The sequence below is a fragment of the Petaurus breviceps genome, unplaced genomic scaffold, assembly GCF_028583685.1.
Source record: "Petaurus breviceps papuanus isolate PSGF00001 unplaced genomic scaffold, PetGlider_PUasm1.0 91133, whole genome shotgun sequence".
Taxonomy (NCBI): Eukaryota; Metazoa; Chordata; class Mammalia; order Diprotodontia; family Petauridae; genus Petaurus; species Petaurus breviceps.
The window spans coordinates 20355144-20375419 of record NW_027187419.1 but is presented as its reverse complement, the minus strand read 5'-3'; the positions used below and the strand labels follow the sequence as shown (position 1 = coordinate 20375419).

General features: G+C 36.5%; 1 protein-coding gene across 1 annotated transcript in view; it reads left to right on the top strand.

Moving 5' to 3' along the window:
• CFAP300 (cilia and flagella associated protein 300) overlaps positions 1-20276 on the top strand; it is a 36909-nt gene that overhangs the window by 5521 nt on the left and 11112 nt on the right. The window contains exon 3 of the mRNA XM_069080000.1: positions 3317-3392. Within this exon, the coding sequence (XP_068936101.1) occupies positions 3317-3392 (76 nt within the window). The remainder of the gene's footprint in view (positions 1-3316; positions 3393-20276) is intronic.

Below are 20276 nucleotides of genomic sequence, written 5' to 3'. Positions count from 1 at the left end.
GGGGGGGGAGGGGAAGACAGCCTTCTAGTGTGAGGTTGTGGGGGAAAAAAACCAACCAAACAAAAACCCACAACTGGCATCTTCAAACGAAGAGCTCCTAACTTTTCACTGTCATTGTGAACATTTCAAGAAATTAAATTCTCCCCAGTCCCCTAATGGAAATGTGGTGTCAGCGTTATCCCCAAGGGCCAGTCTAGAAAACATTCCCCGCTACAAAAACAAAAAAACAGGAATGACTGGTCTTTGGTTCTTTCACCCCCAGAGGAGAATAGTGCAGAACTGACAACTGGGGGACCCCTTCGGCACTGAAATAGTCTAACTTAACTGGGTTAGTCCTTCCACAAAAGCACCCTCCTGTAGCCTTCTTTCCAGCCCTTTGAAATGCAGATAGACTTGGGAAAGGGCCAGACCCTCCAAGCTTCTTCTGCTAACAATTATTAGTTATCTTTGGAGATGCAATTCAATGCAGGTTCCACAAGTGGAATCATTCTGGGAACCCTGAATGGGTGTATTCGGGGTTTTAGGTTAAAGGGAGGCCAGGGAGAGGAATCCTGATAGGGGAAGTGGAAGGATCCCACAGAAATTTCAGAGCTTCCCTGTTTGGGGGGCTAAGACGAGCCCCCAAGCAAGCCACTCTAAACGTATCCTGCATACTGCTTTTTGGGCACCATTGCCTTGGCTTCGGGCCTCAGCGAGAGTCGCAGCCTTTAGCTGGGTGTAAGAGGCCTGGTTCCTGGAGAGGCTCTGTAGGGACTGTATTTTGTTTGTGTCTTAGCTGAGAGCATCCAGTGCAGTGCCTAGAATGGGCATTCAGCAGACACCGGGAAGGGGTTGAGGAAGGAGCAGAAGAGAAATAAAAGCGAAATAGGACAGATGATGAACGGTGGCAATTTCTGTAAGCCGTCTCTCTTCAAGGAATGTGTGGCGTGGGGGTTCGGACATCTAAGAATTCTAACATTGCCCGTCCAGAGCTTCTCAGTCTGGCCCTGCCAGACCTGCTTAAAAGTTTCATCAGTGTCGACTTAGAAGTCTGTCAGTAATAAGCATGCACACACACACACACACACACACATATACACACATACTTTATTTAAAATATTTAGTGACCGACATCTATCTACTGTATTATATCTAACAATGTCAAGGATTATGGAATTCGGAAGAAGAGAAGTTGCATCGGGGCTGCTGCCAACAAGATGCTTGCTGATGAGGCTTTCATGACAGAAAAAATTACAAAGGATTCATTGTTTTCCTCTTCTCTGACTGTAATGATATTTTAAAAATATTTTTGGATATCAATATATGCCAGAATTCTATACATTTAAATGAATGTATAGCCACCTTTGGAGGTTATGTGACACATTTATTCCCGTGACTGTTACTCAAATTTGGAGAGTTAGTAAGAATACAAAATTCTTTCTCTGAAATTGCCTTTAAGGCCAATTTAAAAGCCATACAAGAAAATCAGCTTCATTACACTGTAGTGGTTTTTTGTTGTTTTTTCATTAAAATTTTTATTAAATACCGTATTTTTATATACCTTATTCATGAGACCTAGCTCATGAAAAAACCTCTGCTTGTGGTTTTTTCCAAAAATCAAGTCCAGCCTCAAAAAATGATTGTCACCATTTGTATATCACAGACTTATTCCAAAAACAGGAATTTCAAAAATGTTTTAACCATAGAAAATATGGGAATATATTAGAAAACATCTAGTCCAAATCTCATTTCACACATGAGGAAACTGAGGCTCAAGAGAGGCTAAGAGATTTTTCTTGGTGTATATGTGTGTGTGTCTGTATGCATGTATATAAGTATGTATAGCTGGTAATTGGCAAAGCCACAACTCAGACCCTTATCCCCTGACTTATGTCCCAGTGTTCCATTATACCACAAAATGGTAATGTTGAAGTTAGTATACAGGCTTCCAAGATGACTCCTTTGAAATATATTAAAACTTATTTGGATGTTTGAGTTCTGGTATGTTTACTTAAAACCTTCCATATTACTTTATAGCTATAATCTGCATTCACATTTCTTTCCCAGTCCCTAAATTTAACAAAACACTAGGTACAATTGAGATTTGGGAATTTTCCCTTCAAAATTCCCCATTGATGCCCAATAAAACATTAACTTCTATATACTGGTAGGCATAGTTAAGTACCAAATCTTTATCTCAGCTTATATTGTTAAGAAAAAATATTTTTATATTTTACTCTTTATTTGTTACAGTGCTATCATTCAAAACAACGAAGAGGAAAAAAAGTTTACCTTTTTTTTAACCATACGGCACTTCAGAATACAGTAGCATATTATTTCCTTTACAAGTTCTGTTGAATGTTCTCACAGTAATGTTATAATTTTCACCAGAATACAAGGAACAGTTAGAGTAGTAGGACCCCCAAGAAGGTCAAACATCATATTTATCAATTCTAACATGTTTTTGGTGATTTAAGCAGCTTTTTCCCAATTTTGCAAATGTGGAAACTGATTAAGTCATGTGCCAAAATTCAGTGTCAAGGATGCCTGCTTACATAAGGGAGTAGTGCCTTCTTCCTAAACTCTTCTAATTTTAATTTATTCACCTGTACTACAACCACTTGGTATTATCAAGAGTAAATACATGTAAATCTCCATTTGAACCTTGATAATTTGGAATTTCTGATTATTTGATCAGTTCCCAGACCAAGTGCCAGGCACTCTGGTAGGATTAAGAGATAAAATGACAAAAACAAGAGTCTCTGACTTGAAGGACCATGCATTACATTTGTGGCAGTGTCTATAGCTAAGCATGACATAAAGTAAATTAAGGAAGTAAAGAGCACTAAGTGGGGTAGGCATCAGAGAAAACACCACACAGAAGTCACATCTGCACTAAAATTTGAAGGCTATATGTTGATTTCTAGCTTTGTGCTATCTATTTTTTTTTTAAAGATTTGCTTTGCAATTAGTATTATAAGGGAATTATTTTCAGATAGTTTTTGAAAGAATCATTTTATATGAAAATATGGCATTTTCATCAAACATAATTCTTATCTAATTATTGAATCCTAAAGAACCTATCACTGGAATATATTTTGTTAGCTTTTTTATGATACAGCATATTTGTGAAATTAATAAAACTTTAATTCTTTTAAAAATTTATTAGACTACTCTTTAATTTACACAACCTCTAGTTTTTTAAAGCAATTTTTAATCTGGTTCTTTCATGAAAAATTTTAATAATTCACATGGAAAAGTCAGTTACTGTAATTATATTAGAAATTAAACTTCTGTTATTAGTAACAAAATGCTCGTCTCCTATTTTATATTTTAGGCTTTTTTTAGAGACCCAAATGTTATTTCGGCTTTGAAATTACTTTCAGATTCTTCTGGACGATGGATTAATTTAGGTAAATAACTGAAATTTAGTATTAATATTTCCTTATGATTGTTTTCTAATTTTTCTGAGGAGAAAATTTTACTTGTGAATAAAAGCAACAATAAAAATGTAAATATTTACCTTGGTGAAATAACTAACATATCAATCTGCTAGAAAGCCAACTTGGTATAATGAATAGAGTCCGGAAGCCCTGGGTTCAGTTCTGGTTTCTCACACATACCAGCTGTATACACACACCCCACATATCATCACATTCACCCCCTCCCCATTTTTATAAGACTCTTAGTTACATTAGTACATTAGTAAAGGAAGTTTCCTACATTAATGAAATCTCATGTCCAGCCAAAAGAAAAACCAATACTGCTAAACATCTTTCCTTCCTTTACTAAAAGTATGTAAAATCTAGCAATTGTTAGTACTTATGATTAAACTGTCACTATTATTACATTCAGAAGATTGAAGGTGCTAGCTATCCATGCACCTGGATAGGAAAAAGATCATAGAATTTAGAGCTGAAAATAATCTTAAAGATCATATTGTATATGTATGTGTATATATATATATATTTATGTATATATAAAAGCAATATTTTTTCTTCCTTTCCTTATTTGATTAGGTTAGTAATAACAGATTACTGGGGGTGGGGGGAGAGGAGGTTGCATCATCAGAAATTCAGCCTGGATTTTCTAAGTCAAAAAAAGCCTTCTTCTGTATAGGGACAAATAAGGAAATTTATTTCACTTGGACTATAGACATCTCTCCACTCTGCCCCAGGCAATTACCTTGAGCTATCATGACCCTGAAGACTTTAAATCCTATCTCCTTCCCTGTTCCATCACATTTTCCTCCTGGCCTCTACATGTGGGTATCACCAAAGCTCTCTCTTTCTCTCTCCTCTTTAATCTTTATACTCTCTTAGTGATGTAATATATTATTTTGGGTTCATATATCACTGCAAATAACTTTATCTGCCTTCTGAAATGTGAAATAGTGGATACAATATGGCAAACAGAATCAGGAATACCAGAATTCAAATCTGGCCTTAGACACTTACTAGGCCTATGACCTTGGGCATATCACTTAACCTCTGTCTGCTACATCTATAAAATGGGAATGGTAATAGTACCTATCTTCCAGAGTAGTTATGAAGATAAAATTAAATACTTCTAAAGCTCTTTGCATACCATAAAGGGACTTGTGAATAAATGCTGCTGCTTCTTATTGTGGTTATAATTGTTATATCCAGGCACAGAATTGTAGTATCTTTGGGTTAGAAAGTACCTCAGAAACAACCTACCACAGTTCCTTACCTGAACTAGGATCCTCACTACAATATATGGTCATCCAGCTTTTGCTTGAAGACATTTAGTGAAGGGAGAAATTACTATGTCTTTTTTGGTTAGCTCTCATTCTTAGAAAGTTTTTCCTTTTAATCATTTCCTGGACAAGCTAGTGGTGTATTGGTAAATGTTTAACAACTAGCTGTCTGAAAGAAAAAAATACTTGACATACTTTTATTGTTTAATCAGCATGTATTAACATTTTCTTGATCATTTTGAGGTATAAATGCTCACACTGAAAATTTAACAATCAAGTCAACTCCAGCATACTTCTATCAACAAATAGAAGCTTTATGACTAACAGCACTGACTTCACTTACAAGCAAACCTGGGTGGAATACTACCTATTAGTAAGAGTAGCTGTTGGGGGTGGCCAGGTGGTGCAGTGAATAGAGCACCGGCCCTGGAGTCAGGAAGACCTGAGTTCAAATGTGACCTCAGACACTTAACACTTACTAGCCGTGTGACCTTGGGCAAGTCACTGAACCCCAACTGCCTGTCCAAAAAGCGAAAAAAAAGAGTAGCTGTGAACAGTTTTATTATTATAATTTTTGGGGGAGTGGGAGGGATGACTTGTAATTTTATTGATGTAAGAAACTTCCAGGATGGAAATTCCCTCTACCAATGCATTTTACCAACTCTGTAACTTAAAGGTTTAAGTAATTTGTCTATGATCATATAACTGATATGTGTCATAAGCAGAACTTGAATCTAGTTTTTCTTCCCAAAACCCAGTTACCAACATAAAAACCTGTAATTGTTCATTATCACCACTTAAAAAAAATGCTAAGGAATTGAAGATGAGGGTGTGTGTCAGAGTTCAAGGTAATCTTAAAGTTGTTAATTCTTTTCTCAGTGGTTGTTCATTTACATGTTTGGACTTGAAAAATATTTTGCTCATGATATTTCAATATTTCAAAAGATATGTGATTACAGTGTTGTAAGTCCTCCCTCCACTGATAAAAATTACAACTCATTTTTCTTGTAATCACCTCCTAATTTATTTAACTGCCTCCAATTTCACTTCATTATTCACGCAATTGCCCAAATAGTTTTCGTAGTACAGTTATAGCTGTATCATTATCTGCTTAAATACATTTAGTGGCTTCCTGTTCCCTGGAATATAAAGTAGAAACTACTTAAAGTATAAGTATTTAAGCCTTCTACAATCTTGGATTCAACTTAACCTTTTCATTTGTTGCACATTTCCCCTTGACTTGCTTTATATTTCAGCCAGACTAGATTGTTAGCTATACTTCAGTCTCATCCTACCATCTCCTATCTCTCCTATCGCTCAGCACACATATAAGCCATTATCATGTACCTTGGAATGGACTCTACCACCACTGCTTTTCTTCCTACTTAACCCATTATGCCTCCCCTGATTACCCAGATGAAAGTGTTCTTTTTCCTTACATTTTCTAGTATACTCTCTGGTTCCCTTATATGTCCTAATGACATATTTTTACTTCCTGTTGTACTATCTGTCTCCATCTGTCTAGAACATTATAACCTTTTTGATTTGAGGGCCTCTGTCATCTGTGTACTACCAGTGCCTAGCAAATTGTAATGTCTTAACAAACATTTGTTGAATTCATTGTTGCTACATATGTCTAGGCATAGTGGACAGAAGTAAAGTGTCTCTGCCTTCCCTTCTTTAACATTGGGATAAATAAAGATAATACCATGTATAGAGTGATAATCAAGTAATTTGTTACTCTATAGTCAGGGAGATAAATGTGATTTTCAATCAGATTATTATTTCTGAAGGTTGAGTAAAGAGAAACATAGCATCCAAAACGTGAGGTTTTACTCCTCTAGCACTCCACCCTGGTGAGGCCACATCTAGAGTATTGTGTTCAATTCTGAAAGTTCCCACATTTTTGGAAAGGACATTGATAAGCTGGAGATTGTCCAGAAAGGTACATAGGTAGTAAAGGACCTTGAAAATCATGCCATATGAGGATTAGTTGAAGGAATTTGTGATATTTAGACTGGAGAAGAGAATACTTTGAGAAGGTGGGGTGGAGGGAGATGAAGGAGAGTTTGTGGTCAAGTAGTTGAAGAACTGTTACCTAAAAGAAAGGTTAGATTTTTGTTTGGTCCCAGAGGGCGAAACTAGGAGAGCTGGGGGAAAGTTTCATCAAAGAAGATTTAGGTTTGTTATAATCTTCCTAACAGAGCTGTGCCAAAGTGGAATGAATGGGCTGCCTCAGGTGGCAGAGGGTTACCCCTCCTCAGAGGGTCTTCAAAGAAAAGCTCAATGTTAAGTATGTTAGAGAAGAAATTCAGCAGTGAATTTAACTAGAGTCTGAAGTCCCTTCCAATTCTGAGATTCTTTGATTCTTTCGTAATAGTAGAGCCTTAAGTGAAAATCATTTATTAAAGCATGAAATAAAAAAAAACTTTTTTATTTCCAGAATACTTCTATTTATTTATTTATGATAATTTAAAAAAGGTATTTCATACATTTTATATTCAGTATTTTAATACTTCTATGTGAGGGAATTTCTTCCAGTGCTACAGATCTCAGCCCATCCATACTTTTCTTATCCAGTGAAACTACTGTTTATATTCTATAAATCCTCTAAGGGGACCTGCTAAACATGCTTGAGGCATTTTATTGTTCTTGCACAAAGACTTAAAAAAAAACTCCAAGGAAATACTCATTAGTCTCTCTTGCTTTGAGGCTCAATCAATACAGATTTATCACCAAATCTTGATTGTGGTAGCTTTTATCCACTGACCTCCTTGATATTTTCCTTATTTCCTTAATTAGTTCAGCACTTGGCTCACGGTCTCTCTTCTCCCCAATTCCTGCCCTCATACTAAGGAGACTTGAGCATGTATATTGACACCCTGAATTCCCAGTTCCTCAACATATCTCCCATGACTATGCCTCTACCCCACCTTAGCTATACATAGAGATGGTCATACATCTCATCTAACCATCAACCACAAGTGTTTCGCTTGTAGGTTCATGAACTCTGAAATTGCTTTATCTGATTGTAATGTTATCATTCTACCTTTGCTTCTGCCATGCAGCCCTACCACCAATTATTTTTTTTCCTCAGGCCATCTCCCTTGCACCGGCTACACTCTCTTCTTCCCTTCCCCATTTGACCTCTTGATGAACCAATATAATTTTACCCTCTTCTCTTAAATTTCTTGCCCCCTTATCCTGTTGCCAGACTTGCCATGCCAAGCCCCAGCCTTGGATTCCTTCCTCCATCTGCTGCCTTCACCTCTATTCATGTGCTACAGAACAAAGCTGGAGAAAATCACAAAACTTTGCCAGTGGTTCCTCTACAAATTTGTTAGAGAATCCCCAACTGAACCCTCACTGTTGCAAGGTAGTCCTTTAAAAAAAAATCAGTTTTTTATTTTTTTTTTCATTTTTCAAATGCTTTACTAGCTTCAGATTTACATCATTCATTTCCGCCAGATTTTGAGTTACAAATTTTCTCCCTGTTTTTCCCCTACCCACCGCCCCAAAATAGCAGTCTCACAGGATATCCCCTCCTCCAATCTGCTCTCTCAAATATCTTCTCCCATACCCCCTTTGACTTTTTCATTAGGGCATGGTGGATCTTTATGCCCCAGTGCTTGTATATCTTATTTCCCAATTACATGTAAAATAGTGGTAATAATAGTGTATATATACATATATATATATATATATATATATATATATATATATATATAATTTGATTTTAAAACTTTGAGTTCCAGATTCATTCCCTTCCTCCCTAGTCACCCACCCTTACTGGGAAGATAAGCAGTTCAGTATAGGTTGTACATGTGTAGCTAATGCAAAACATTAACATAGTAGATATATTGTAAAAGACTGATACCTTACCTCTTAATTTCACCTTTTAATAAGTATCATCCCTTCCTATTAAATTGGTCCTGTGCCCTTTATCTATGTATACCTGTAAACATATATATATATATACAAATTCACATATGTATTCATATGCCCGTATACCCTCCAATATAGACACACACACACACACACACACACACACATATATATATATATATATATATATTTCTATTCCCTTCAACTATTTTCATACTGAGAAAAGTTTCATCAGTTGCAATTACCATTTTTCCATGTAGGAATGTTAATAGTTCAACTTTGATAAGTTCCTTATGATTTCTTTTCCCTTTTTACCTTCTCATGCTTGCTTCTTGTATCTGAATGTCAAATTTTCTATTCAACTCTGGTTTTTTCATCGAGAATGCTTAGCAGTCCTCTATTCCACTGAATGACCATATTTTCCCCTGAAACATGATACTCAGTTTTGCTGGGTAGGTGATTCCCTCAGTGTAGAAGCTGCCAGATCCTGTGTCATCCTGATTGTGTTTCCACAATATTCAAATTGTTTCTTCCTGGCTGCTTGTAATATTCTCTCCTTGATCTGGGAATTACAGAACCTGGCTATAATATTCCTAGGAGTTTTCTTTTGGGGATCTTTTTTAGGCAGTGATCGGTGGATTCTTTCAACCTCTATTTTGCCCTCTGGTTCTAAAACATTGGAGCAGTTTTCCTTGAGAATTTCTTGGAGGATGATTTCTAGGTTCTTTCTCTGATCATGGCTTTCAGGTAGTCCAATAATTTTTAAATTCTCTCTCCTGGATCTATTTTCCATGTCAGTGGTTTTCGAATGAGATATTTTCACATTGCCTTTTATTTTCATTTGTTTGGATCTCTTTAACAGCATCTTGATTTCTCATAAAGTCATTAGCTTCCATTTGCTCCATTCTAATTCTAAAGGAATGATTCTTCTCAGTGAGCTTTTGAGATGCTTTTTCCATATGGCAAATTCGGCTTTTTAAGGCATTCTTCTTCTCATTGCCTTTTTGAGCCTCTTTTGCCATTTGAGCTACTCTATTTTTTAAGGTGTTATTTTCCTCAGTCAGGCTGTTGACTCTCATTTCATAATTTTCTTGCATCATTCTCATTTCTCTTCCCAATTTTTCCTCCACTTCTCTTATCTGTTTCTTAAAGTGCTCTATAGCCTATAACCAGCTTGTATTTTCCTTTGAAGCTTTTGGTGCAGGAGTTCTGACTGCACTGTCTTCCTCCTATTCCATGCTTTGATCCTTTTTGTTCCCAAAATAGGAGTCTAATGTTGGATTCTTCTGTTTGCTTTGCTTCCTTTGCCTGGTCATGTTGCCACTCAATTACTTGACTTTTGGGCTTTTCGCCACAGTAGGACTCTGCCACTAGACCGGGGAGCTTTGTACCAAATGCTGGGGTTTTCTCAGCTGCCGGAGGTATTAGTTTGGTGCCCTCTCTGAAGCCTCCACACACTCTGGCAAGCTGGACACACACCCCAGGAGCTCCACCCTAGACCACAATCCAGATTCAAGCAGGTTAAAGCACGAGTGATCACCCCTCAGACTGGTCACTTGGTCCCCCTACACTCTGCAGGCCAAGAGCTGAAGCTGCCACGTGGCGGCTGTGCTGCAGCCCTCAGTGGCTTCTCGCCCCAGGGGCAAAAGCCAATGCACTCCCAACTACTGGGTCTCAAAGTCTGCACTACACTGACCTCTCACTTTGTCCTTTGCATCTATATGTTGATAATTCTGGAAATGCCCACAGCTACTGGTGATCAAGGCTGGGCTCGGCTCCCAGAACACTGCACTGGCCAATTCCTGCCGGCCTGCCAGGCTGTCCTCAGTGGGAGGTTAGCTTCTTTGTATCATTTTCTGGTTTCTGTAGCTCCAAAGTTTGTTCAGAGTCCCCTTTCACATGGATTGGTGGTGGTGGGAGCCGGAGGCTCATGGAGGTTCCGTTTCTACTCCACCATCTTTGCAAGGTAGTCCTTTTCCATTTCCCAGATGTAAAATTACTTTATAGAGTTTCTTTTACAGCTCCATAATCAATTCACTAATGTTCTCACCACAGCTGCTTTCCCTAATCTTTTTGTCCCTCCTGACTCCTCCCTTCCTCCATACTTTTAGCTAAGAATCTCACCTTTCACAGAAAAAAAGAGGCATGTGCTGAGAACTCCCTCTTCTCCCCTTATTCCATATCTTTCATGTCCCTTCAGTTAATATCTCCAGAAGAGATGATGTTCCTTGCCAAGGCAAGCCCCATGCCTTGATCTCATTCCATCTTGTCTTCTTCAGCAGATTGCCTCCACTTTCATCCCCACTCTGATTTATCTTTGATCTCTTTTTTTTGCTTCCGTGCTGCCTGCAAACATGCCCGTGTCTACCACATTCTCAAAAAAACCCTCATTTGATCCATTCATTCCTCCATAGCTCTCATCCCACAACTGTCCTCCCTTTCTTGGTTAAACTCAGTAAGCCCTCCTACAATTAGTGCAGCCACTTTCTTTATTCTTACTCTCAAAAGTCTCAGCTAGCAGGCTAACAACCTCATCCAGTGGAAACTGCATCTCCAAAAATACCCAGTGATCTCTTAATTAATCTCATTGCCTTTTCTCAGTCTTCATCCTTCTTGACCTCTGCAGCCTTTAATACTGCTGAATATTTTCTTCTCCTTGATATTCTCTTCTGTCTGGGATTTCATGATATTGCTCTTAATTGATTTTCTCTTTCTACCTGTCTGACCATTCCTCAGTCTCCTTTGCTACTTCTTCTTCCAGGTCATACTTTCTAATGTGGGAGTCTTCCAAAGCTCAGTCCTGGGCCCTCTTCTCCATATATACTGTTTCACTTGGTGATCTCATAAGAGATGATTCAATTATGTTTAAATTCAATTAGTCTTAATTAATAATAATCAATTATGATTCTCAGATCTAGTTATCCTTTATCTATTTCTCAACCTCTGTCTTGATGTCCAGTCTCATATCTCTAACTGTGGACATCTCAAACTAGATATCCTGTGGACACCTTAAACTCAACATGTCCAAAACCAAACTCATTATTTTCTCCCAAACCCTACCTTCTTCCACTTTTTCCTTTTACAGTCAAAGCCACCACCATACTCCCAGTCACTCAAGCTCACTGTCTGTCTCTGTCTCTGTCTCTCTCTTTCTCTCTCTCTATCTGTGTGTCTCTCTCTTCCTCCCTCCCTCTCCCTCTCTCTCTCATCTAATCCACTGTTCAGTTCTCTTCATAGTATCTTTGAAACATTACCCTTCTCTTCTCTGACACTGCCACCACCCTGGTGAAGGGCCTTTTTATCTCATGACAACTATTACAGTAGCAGTACTACTCGTATCCCTTCCTTGTGTACCAGACCTAAGTTAAAGTGGCAGTAATAATAATAATAATAATAATAATAATAGTTAACATTTTTATAGTGCTTTGAGGTTTGCAAAATGCTTTGCAAATGTCACACTTTATCCTCACAACAATCTGGGGATGTAGGTGCTATCACTATCCCCACCTTACAAATGAGGGGACTGAGGGAGACTAGTATTAAAGGATTTGCCTAGTGTCACACAGCTAGTAATTTGTCAAGTTGGATTTGAACTCAGGTCTTCCAGACTCCAGGTCCAGTGCTCTAACCCACCCACTGCCTCTGTAGGAGTGATCAAAGGGTTATGGTTACATCACAGTCACCCTTTCTCTTAATTGTCACTAATATATATACAGTAAATTTTTGGTAGTAGTGCAACAGGTAATTTATTTCTAGCCCCATCTCTTTTGGTTACTAGTCTATCAAATGTGCTCTGTGTTGTACTATGGGTCTTAGCTACCTCCTAACAAAACCAGAGGATTTTACCACAGAAATCATTGAAGGTTGTGTCCCATTCAACTAACAGCATGTTTTTTATAGTTACTACTTTATGCTTTACTCTCAGGGAAATTTTGTTTCTACTACCTCCAAAGCAGCCCACCCAAGGTTTATATAGGGTTTCCAATATTTTCTGGCAGACACTGAAATTTCATAGTTAGAAGACTAGAGTATATCATGCACTAGGGTCAGAAAGACCTGGGTTCAAATTTTACCTCTTATAAACTACTTACTTTGTGTTTCCTAGAAAAGTCATTCAACCTCTAATTCAGTTTCCTCATCTGTAAAGTGGGAATAATAGCACCTACCTCCCAGAGTTTGTTGTGAAAATTAAATGAGATAATGTTTATAAAGTACTGTGCAAATCATAAAGAATAAATAAATGCTCACTATCATAATTTTTACTTATTAACTGTTTTCCCAGTGCCTGACACATAGTAGACTCTTCATAAATGCTAGTTGACTGACTTTGGGCAAATTGCTTGACCTCCTTGGGTCTTAGTATCCTCATCATCTGTAAAATGAGGGGTGTTGGGAGAGATTGGACTAGGTGAACTCCAACTGTTCCTTCCAATTCTAAATCTGTGGTCCTGAGCTACCATCATTGATTGCCATAGCCTAGTCCTCTCCTTGCACAAAAGGGGAGTCAAATCAAACTATCAGTAAACTGGCATAAGTGGAACAAGGGAACGCAGGGAAACACTGCCTCTCCATTGTTTGCCACTGGGAATTAAAACAACAAAACCCTCATATAAGATATGTACAAACAGAATTGATTTAGCTAGTGGCATTGACAATAACAATATTCAATATTAATCATAGATATCTTTCTGTAACTGAATGGGGTTCCTTTACCTGTTTCTAATAATAGGTAATAATAAGGCATTGTGGTTTCTCCTTCATTCTAGAAGAAGACCATAACATCTGGGAGATGATGACATGACTTGCAGTTAACTTTGATTCGAGTGAGGGCTGGGCAAAATCACTAGCCTCACTTTCTCCTCCAGAGCCATCTGGGTCCAGTGGCCAGATATTGATAAGGATAATTGGAGATGGCACAGGATTCAGTGGGAGACCTTGGCCCTTTTAAGCTAAGGTATTTTCAGGTTCTCATTTTGGGTGAGGCACCACCTCTTTAAAAAGTGAGTCAAGGGATGGCCCCTTTAATTAAAAAAAAAAAATCAAACTGGAAGGGGAAGACCCTCAGAGTTATGGGCTAAAAGAGAAGCCGTTACTATTTACATTCACTCTGTGCTAGGAGGGCCCCCCAAAATAATCATTAAGTGGTGATTTGGCAAGGACCTATTATTGTCCAATCCTTGAGTTCCAGAGTGAATTGGAGTGAATTAATAAGAGACAGAGTTGGCATGGACTTCCTCATTTTAAATAAGAGAAAACTGAAGCCCAATGGAAGTGCAGTGACTTGCCTAAGATCACTTGGGATTCAAATTCAGGTTTCCTGACTGAAAGCACAACATTTCCCATGATACCACAAAGCTCCAATTCTGACAGAACTCCCCACCCTTTTCATGACCCCTTTTTGTAGAAATAAATAGGATATTCAGAATACAGGATTGAATGAATTGGGAGGGAGTGCAGGAAATAGAAAGATCTAGCAAGACAAGCTGAAATTGGGATACAATAAAACCTCATTTGCAACTAAGAACTTATGATGATTTAGACAAAGCTGAACTAAAATATCTTTACCTAGAAAACCCTTTTTCTGTAGATAGTATAAAGCAAAATTTTGCAAGGGAAAAAGTTGAAATAAAACATAAACTGTTTATGTTGACTTTAAATAAGTTCCTTAAAACCACACTTACTTTGTTGTCTATTTACTTGCTATATACTTCATGGAGTTATGGAATTAAATGATTTTTGTTGTATCTAGGTGCTTAATGGAATACCTCATCAGGTGTAGGATATGACCAAAGAAAAGTCCCAAGATGAGATAACTTAGAGTCATGGTGTCATCAGGACATTGTCACTATACTGGAAAAAATTTTTTTGTGAAATTGGGATAAAATAGCTCAAGTCCACTGATCTCTATTTCAGTGCACCCCAAAGTTAGTGGACCATGGGCTAAGCTGGAGTAAGCATGATGACCTTTAAGGTGTTTTACAATTCTTTGACTCTGTGTTGGGAAGTGAAATCTCAACTCCAAGGCTCAAAGAAGGAACTAGAGTGAAAGAAGGAAAATTACAGGGAAAGAAGTAACATCACCATTAGACTTTTGCAACCAGAAATCATTGGCAAAAAGAGCTGAGGTAGGGGTGGCTAGGTGGCTCAGTGAGTAAGAGTGCCAGCTCTGGAGTTGGGAGGACCCGGGATCGGTTCTGGCCTCAGATACTTACCACCCACACAAAATAACTGGCCGTTATTTTGGGCAAGTTATTTAACCCCAATTGCTAAAAAAAAAAAAAAAAAAAGCAGAGGTCAAAGAGATAGATTTAATTTTATTCCTTCTACCTTCAATCTTCCATTTCTCATGTCTTATTTGCTGCCTTCCTTCCCCTCCCCCTTCTCAGAAATGCATTCTGCAATGTGTCAGGAAGTATATACAACTGAGAAATTAAATATAAAAAAATAACAGTTCTATTGAGAACATAGATAGCTGTCAGGTATCTTAGCCTTATATAACTGACTTGATGTGACTCAGTTGGACCCAATTTTTATTTCTGCCTCAAGGAGCTTAAGCACCATTATTAGTATGAGTACATTGAAAAATAATTTTGATGACCTTAAAGTAATTTGCATCCTAATTATATGGATGATTCTTAACTATGAATTAAAGTAGGACTTCTAAAGAAGACTGTGAAATCCTTAAAAGACAAGGATTTTTTCATTTTGTCTTTTAACTCTTAACACCCAGCACTGTACCTTGTACATAGTAGATACCTAATAAAATTTCCAATTAATGCAGTGACCAGCCATGGTTTCAGCAAACCAATGATGAAAAATGAAAAGAGAGAAATGATGGATTCAATATGTAGAATGATGCTTATATTTTTAAACATGGGCAATATAAGAATTTGTTTTTCTCAGTTATTCGTATTTATTGCAAAGAATTTGTTTTTCTTTTTCTCTTTGGGGAGGGTAGAGGAGAGAAAGAAAATAAATGCTTATTGGAAATATTTGCTGACTGTTGCACTTCTTTTTTCATTTAATTTTTTCAATTAATAAGCATTTTTTTCCCTGTCGAAGAAAAAGAAAAAAATTGTAACCCATATACAAATTCAAGAAAAATAAATTACTGCATTGGCCATGTCTACAATTATATGTCTCATTCTGACTCTTTAGCCTATATTGTATCTCTTAGGAGATATGGTTAGCAAGTTTTATCTTCAGTTGTCTGGAATTATGATTCATCATTGCATTGATCAAAGTTCTTAAATCTTTCAAAGTTGTTTTGCTTTATGTTGTTGTTGTATAAATTGTTCTGGTTTTGCTCACTTCACTATGGGTCAGCTCATACAAGTTTTCCCAGTTTTTATGAAGCCACTCATTTCTTTATGGCTTAATAATATTCTATTACATTCATATACCATAATTTTTTATCCATTCTCCCTTTTTTTTCTTTTTTTTTGGGGGGGGGGAGGTAGGGCAATTGGGATTAAGTGATTTGCCCAAGGTCACATGGCTAGTTTTTGTGGTAAGTGTTAGAGGTCAAATTTGAACCCAGGTCCTCCTGATTCTAGGGCCAGCACTCTATTCACTGCACCACCTAGCCACCCCATCCCTTTTCAATAGGTGGGAACTCCCTCGGATTCCAGATCTTTGCCATCACACACAAAAAAAAGCTCCTTTAATAAATATTTTTGTATATATGGGTCCTTTTTCTCTTTCTGTGATATCTTTGGGATATAGACCTAACAGTGAGCATTCAGTGCTTAGTAACTTTTTATGCATATTTCCAAAATGCTTTTAAGAGTTCTTAGACCAATTAATTCACAGCTCCACCAACAGTTTATTAGTGTGGCTATTTACCCAAAACCCCTCCAACATTTGTTATTTTCCTGTTTTGTCATCTTTGCCAATCCAGTGGATATGAGGTGGAGCCTTAGTGTTCCTTTAATTTGAATTCCTATAAATATTAGTGCCTTAGTATTTTTTCAGATGGTTGTTGATAACTTGAACTTCTTCCTTTGACTTGGACTTCCTTCCTTCATATCTTTTAACCACTTAGCTGTTTGGGAATGTATCTTACTCTTAATACACTTGAATCATTTCCTTAGGTGTCTTAAATATGAGGCCTGCATCAGAAAAAGTGATTACAAAATTGATTTTTTTTCCAAGTTACCTGTTGACCTTCTAATTTTAACTGTATTGGGGTTTTTGGTACAAATTTTTTATAGTCAAAATTGCCCATTTTATCCCTTGTTGTCCTCTCTATCTCTTGTTTGATTATGATTTGTCTTCCCCTATCCATATATCTGAAAGGTAATTTCTCACCTGCTCTTCTAATTTGCTAATAATATTACCTTTTATGCCTAAATTATGTATCTGTGTAGAGCTTCTCTTGGTATACTGTGTGAGCTGTTAATCTATACCTACTTTCTTTTTTTTGGAGGGCAATTGGGGTTAAGTGACTTGCCCAAGGTCACACGGCTAGTAAGTGTGTCAAGTGTCTGAGGCCATATTTGAACTCAGGTCCTCCTGACTCCAGGGCCAGTGCTCAATTCACTGTGCCTCCTAGCCATCCCTATACCTACTTTCTTCCAGACAATTTTTCTCAGCAGTTTATTTTAATCAGTCCTTACTGTAGTAGCTGGGATCTTTAGATTTATTGAACGCTGTGGTTCATTGTTATGAATGCAATCAATTTCATTGATTTTCCTCTTTCTTTTTTTGACCAGTTCTATATTATTTGGATGATTATTTGATATAGTTTTTTATCTGGAACTTCTAGGCCCTCTTCTTTTCCCATTTTTATTTGTCATTTCCCTTAAAATTCTTGATCTTTTATTCTTCCAGATGAATTTCATTATTTTTTCCTATCCTAGTTCTACAAAATAATCTTTTGGTAGTTTGACTGACTTGTCATAGAGTAAGTAAATTATTTTAAGCATTTTGGTCATGTTTATTGTATGGTATGACATACATATGAGCAATTAACATTTCTCCCATTACTTAGGGCTATATTTCATTAAAGAATATTTTGTAGTTGCTTCATGAATTTCCTGGGTATGACTTGGTTCATAAAGTCATATTTTATGTATTCTTTAGTTATTTAGAATATAACTTCTCTTTCTGTTCTTTCCTATTTGTTTTTTGTTGGTAGTGTATGGGAAGGCTGATGATTTAGGAGTATTTACTGTATAACCTACAATTTTTTAAATTTATTGTTTCAGTTAATTTTTAGTTGATGCTTTAGGATTCTCTAGGTAAACTATCATCTGCAAAAAATGATAGTTCTGTTTCCTCTTTGCCTATCTTTATTCTCTCCACTTCTTTTTCTTGTGTTATTGCTACATTTTCTATCACTGTGTTAAATAATAATGGTGATCTTTGTGTAAAGGCCTCTAACTTTTTTTGTTAGACATAGTGTTCACTCTTGATTTTAGATACAAATAAACACAAATAAACCTAGCCGTGTAACCTTGGGCAAGTTACTTAACCCCAAATGCCCTCCAAAAGGCAAAAAAAAAAATCAGGTTATTTGTTTGTTTTTAGAGTTCCTAGTTTTATTTACCAGTTTAATATGGGGTTTTTTCCTTTAATTTTGTTATTCTCTGATTTTCAGAATTTCTAATTTCATCTTTAGAGGAGTGTTATTTGTTATATTTCTGATTTTTTTAAGTTGTGTGCCCAGTTCATTGATTTGTACTTTCTCTGTTTTGTTGGTAAAACATTTAGAGAAATATCTAAATCAATCTAAATCTTGATTTAAATATTATATTAAGGAATATTCCATTTATTTCTATGCTTTCTAATGTTTTTATAAGAGAAACAAGTGATGGATTTTGTCAAAAGTCTTTTCAGTATCTATTAATAGGTGGGATTTTTCTCATTTTGTTATTAATATTGTCTATGATGTTTATATTTTTCCTTACATTGACTATATTCCTTATATCAATCCAACATGGTCATGCTTTATAAATTTTTTTAATATGTTGTTATAGGCTATTTGATAATATTTTATTTAAAATTTTTGCATTAATGTTCATTAGGGATGTTGATCTAAAGTTTTCTTTCATATCTTTGTCTCTCCCTTAGGTATCAAGATCATATTTGTATCATTGAAAGAGTTTAGAAGGATCCTTTCTTTTTCTATTTTTTTTCTTTTTGGAGGGCAATTGGGATTAAGTGACTTGCCCAAGGTCACATGGCTAGTTTTTGTGTTGTGTCTGAGGCCAGATTTGAACTCAGGTCCTCCTGACTCCAGGGCCGGTGCTCTATTCACTACGCCACCTAGCTGCCCCTCTTTTCCTATTTCTACAAATAGTTTATATAATATAGGAATTAATTGTTCTTTGAATATTTGATAGAATTCACCTGTTAATCCATCTGGTTCAAGAGTGTTGTTTTTTCTTCCTTTTGGAAGTTTATGACTTATTCAGTTTATTTTTCTTATACTGGGTTATTTAAATAATCTTTTTCTTCTATCAATTTGTCTGTTTTGTATTTTTGTAAATATTCATCCATTTCATCTAAGTTATCAGTTTCATTGGTGTATAATTGGGCATAATAATTCCTGATAGTTTCATTTACTGCCTCCTCTGTTGTTATAAATTTTACTATATGGTTTTCTTCTTTTTTAAAAACCAGGTTATTTTGGGGCGGCTAGGTGGTGCAGTGAGTAAAGTGCCGGCCCCAGAGTCAGGAGGACCCGAGTTTGGTTACGGCCTCAGACACTTAACACCCACACAAATAAACCTAGCCGTGTAACCTTGGGCAAGTTACTTAACCCCAAATGCCCTCCAAAAGGCCAAAAAAAAAAAAATCAGGTTATTTGTTTGTTTGTTTGTTTTTAGAGTTCCTAGTTTTATTTACCAGTTTAATGTGGGGTTTTTTCCTTTAATTTTGTTATTCTCTGATTTTCAGAATTTCTAATTTCATCTTTAGAGGAGTGTTATTTGTTATATTTCTGATTTTTTTAAGTTGTGTGCCCAGTTCATTGATTTGTTCTTTCTCTGTTTTGTTAGTAAAACATTTAGAGAAATACAATTTAAAAATAAATCCTTAACATCTTACCTATTTATCTTCTTGTTAGAATTGTTTACATATGAAAAGGGTGCATTGAAGTTTACTGGTATCATATTTTTACTATTTTTACCTACAGTTCAATTAAATATTTCCTTAAGTATTTAGATGCTGTTCTGTTCAGTCAGTCAGTCAGTGCATATACACACACACAAAGTATTGATATTGATACATTATCTATGGGGCCTTTAAGCATAATGTATTTTCCCTGTTTACCTCTTCTTATCATGCCCCTATTTCTATAATATTGTATAAAATCTTGATTGCTTCCTGCTTTTTTTTAGTTCATCTGAAGCATAATAGATTCTGATCTAGCCACTCCATTTATAAATCTATGTGAATATTTATGTTTCAAGTGAATTACTTATAACCAACCTGTTGAATTCTATTTGCTTTTTTATTTTGGAGGGGGAAGGCAGGGCAATTGGGGTTAAGTGACTTGCCCAAGTTCACATGGCTGGTAAGTGTTAAGTGTCTGATGCTGGATTTGAACTCAGGTCCTCCTGACTCCAGGGCCAGTGCTCTATTCACTGCACCACCTAGCTGCCCCTGAACTCTATTTTCAAATCCATACTCCTACTCTCTTTGATTTTATGGGTGAGTTCATCCCATTCTCTAGTAGTATACTATG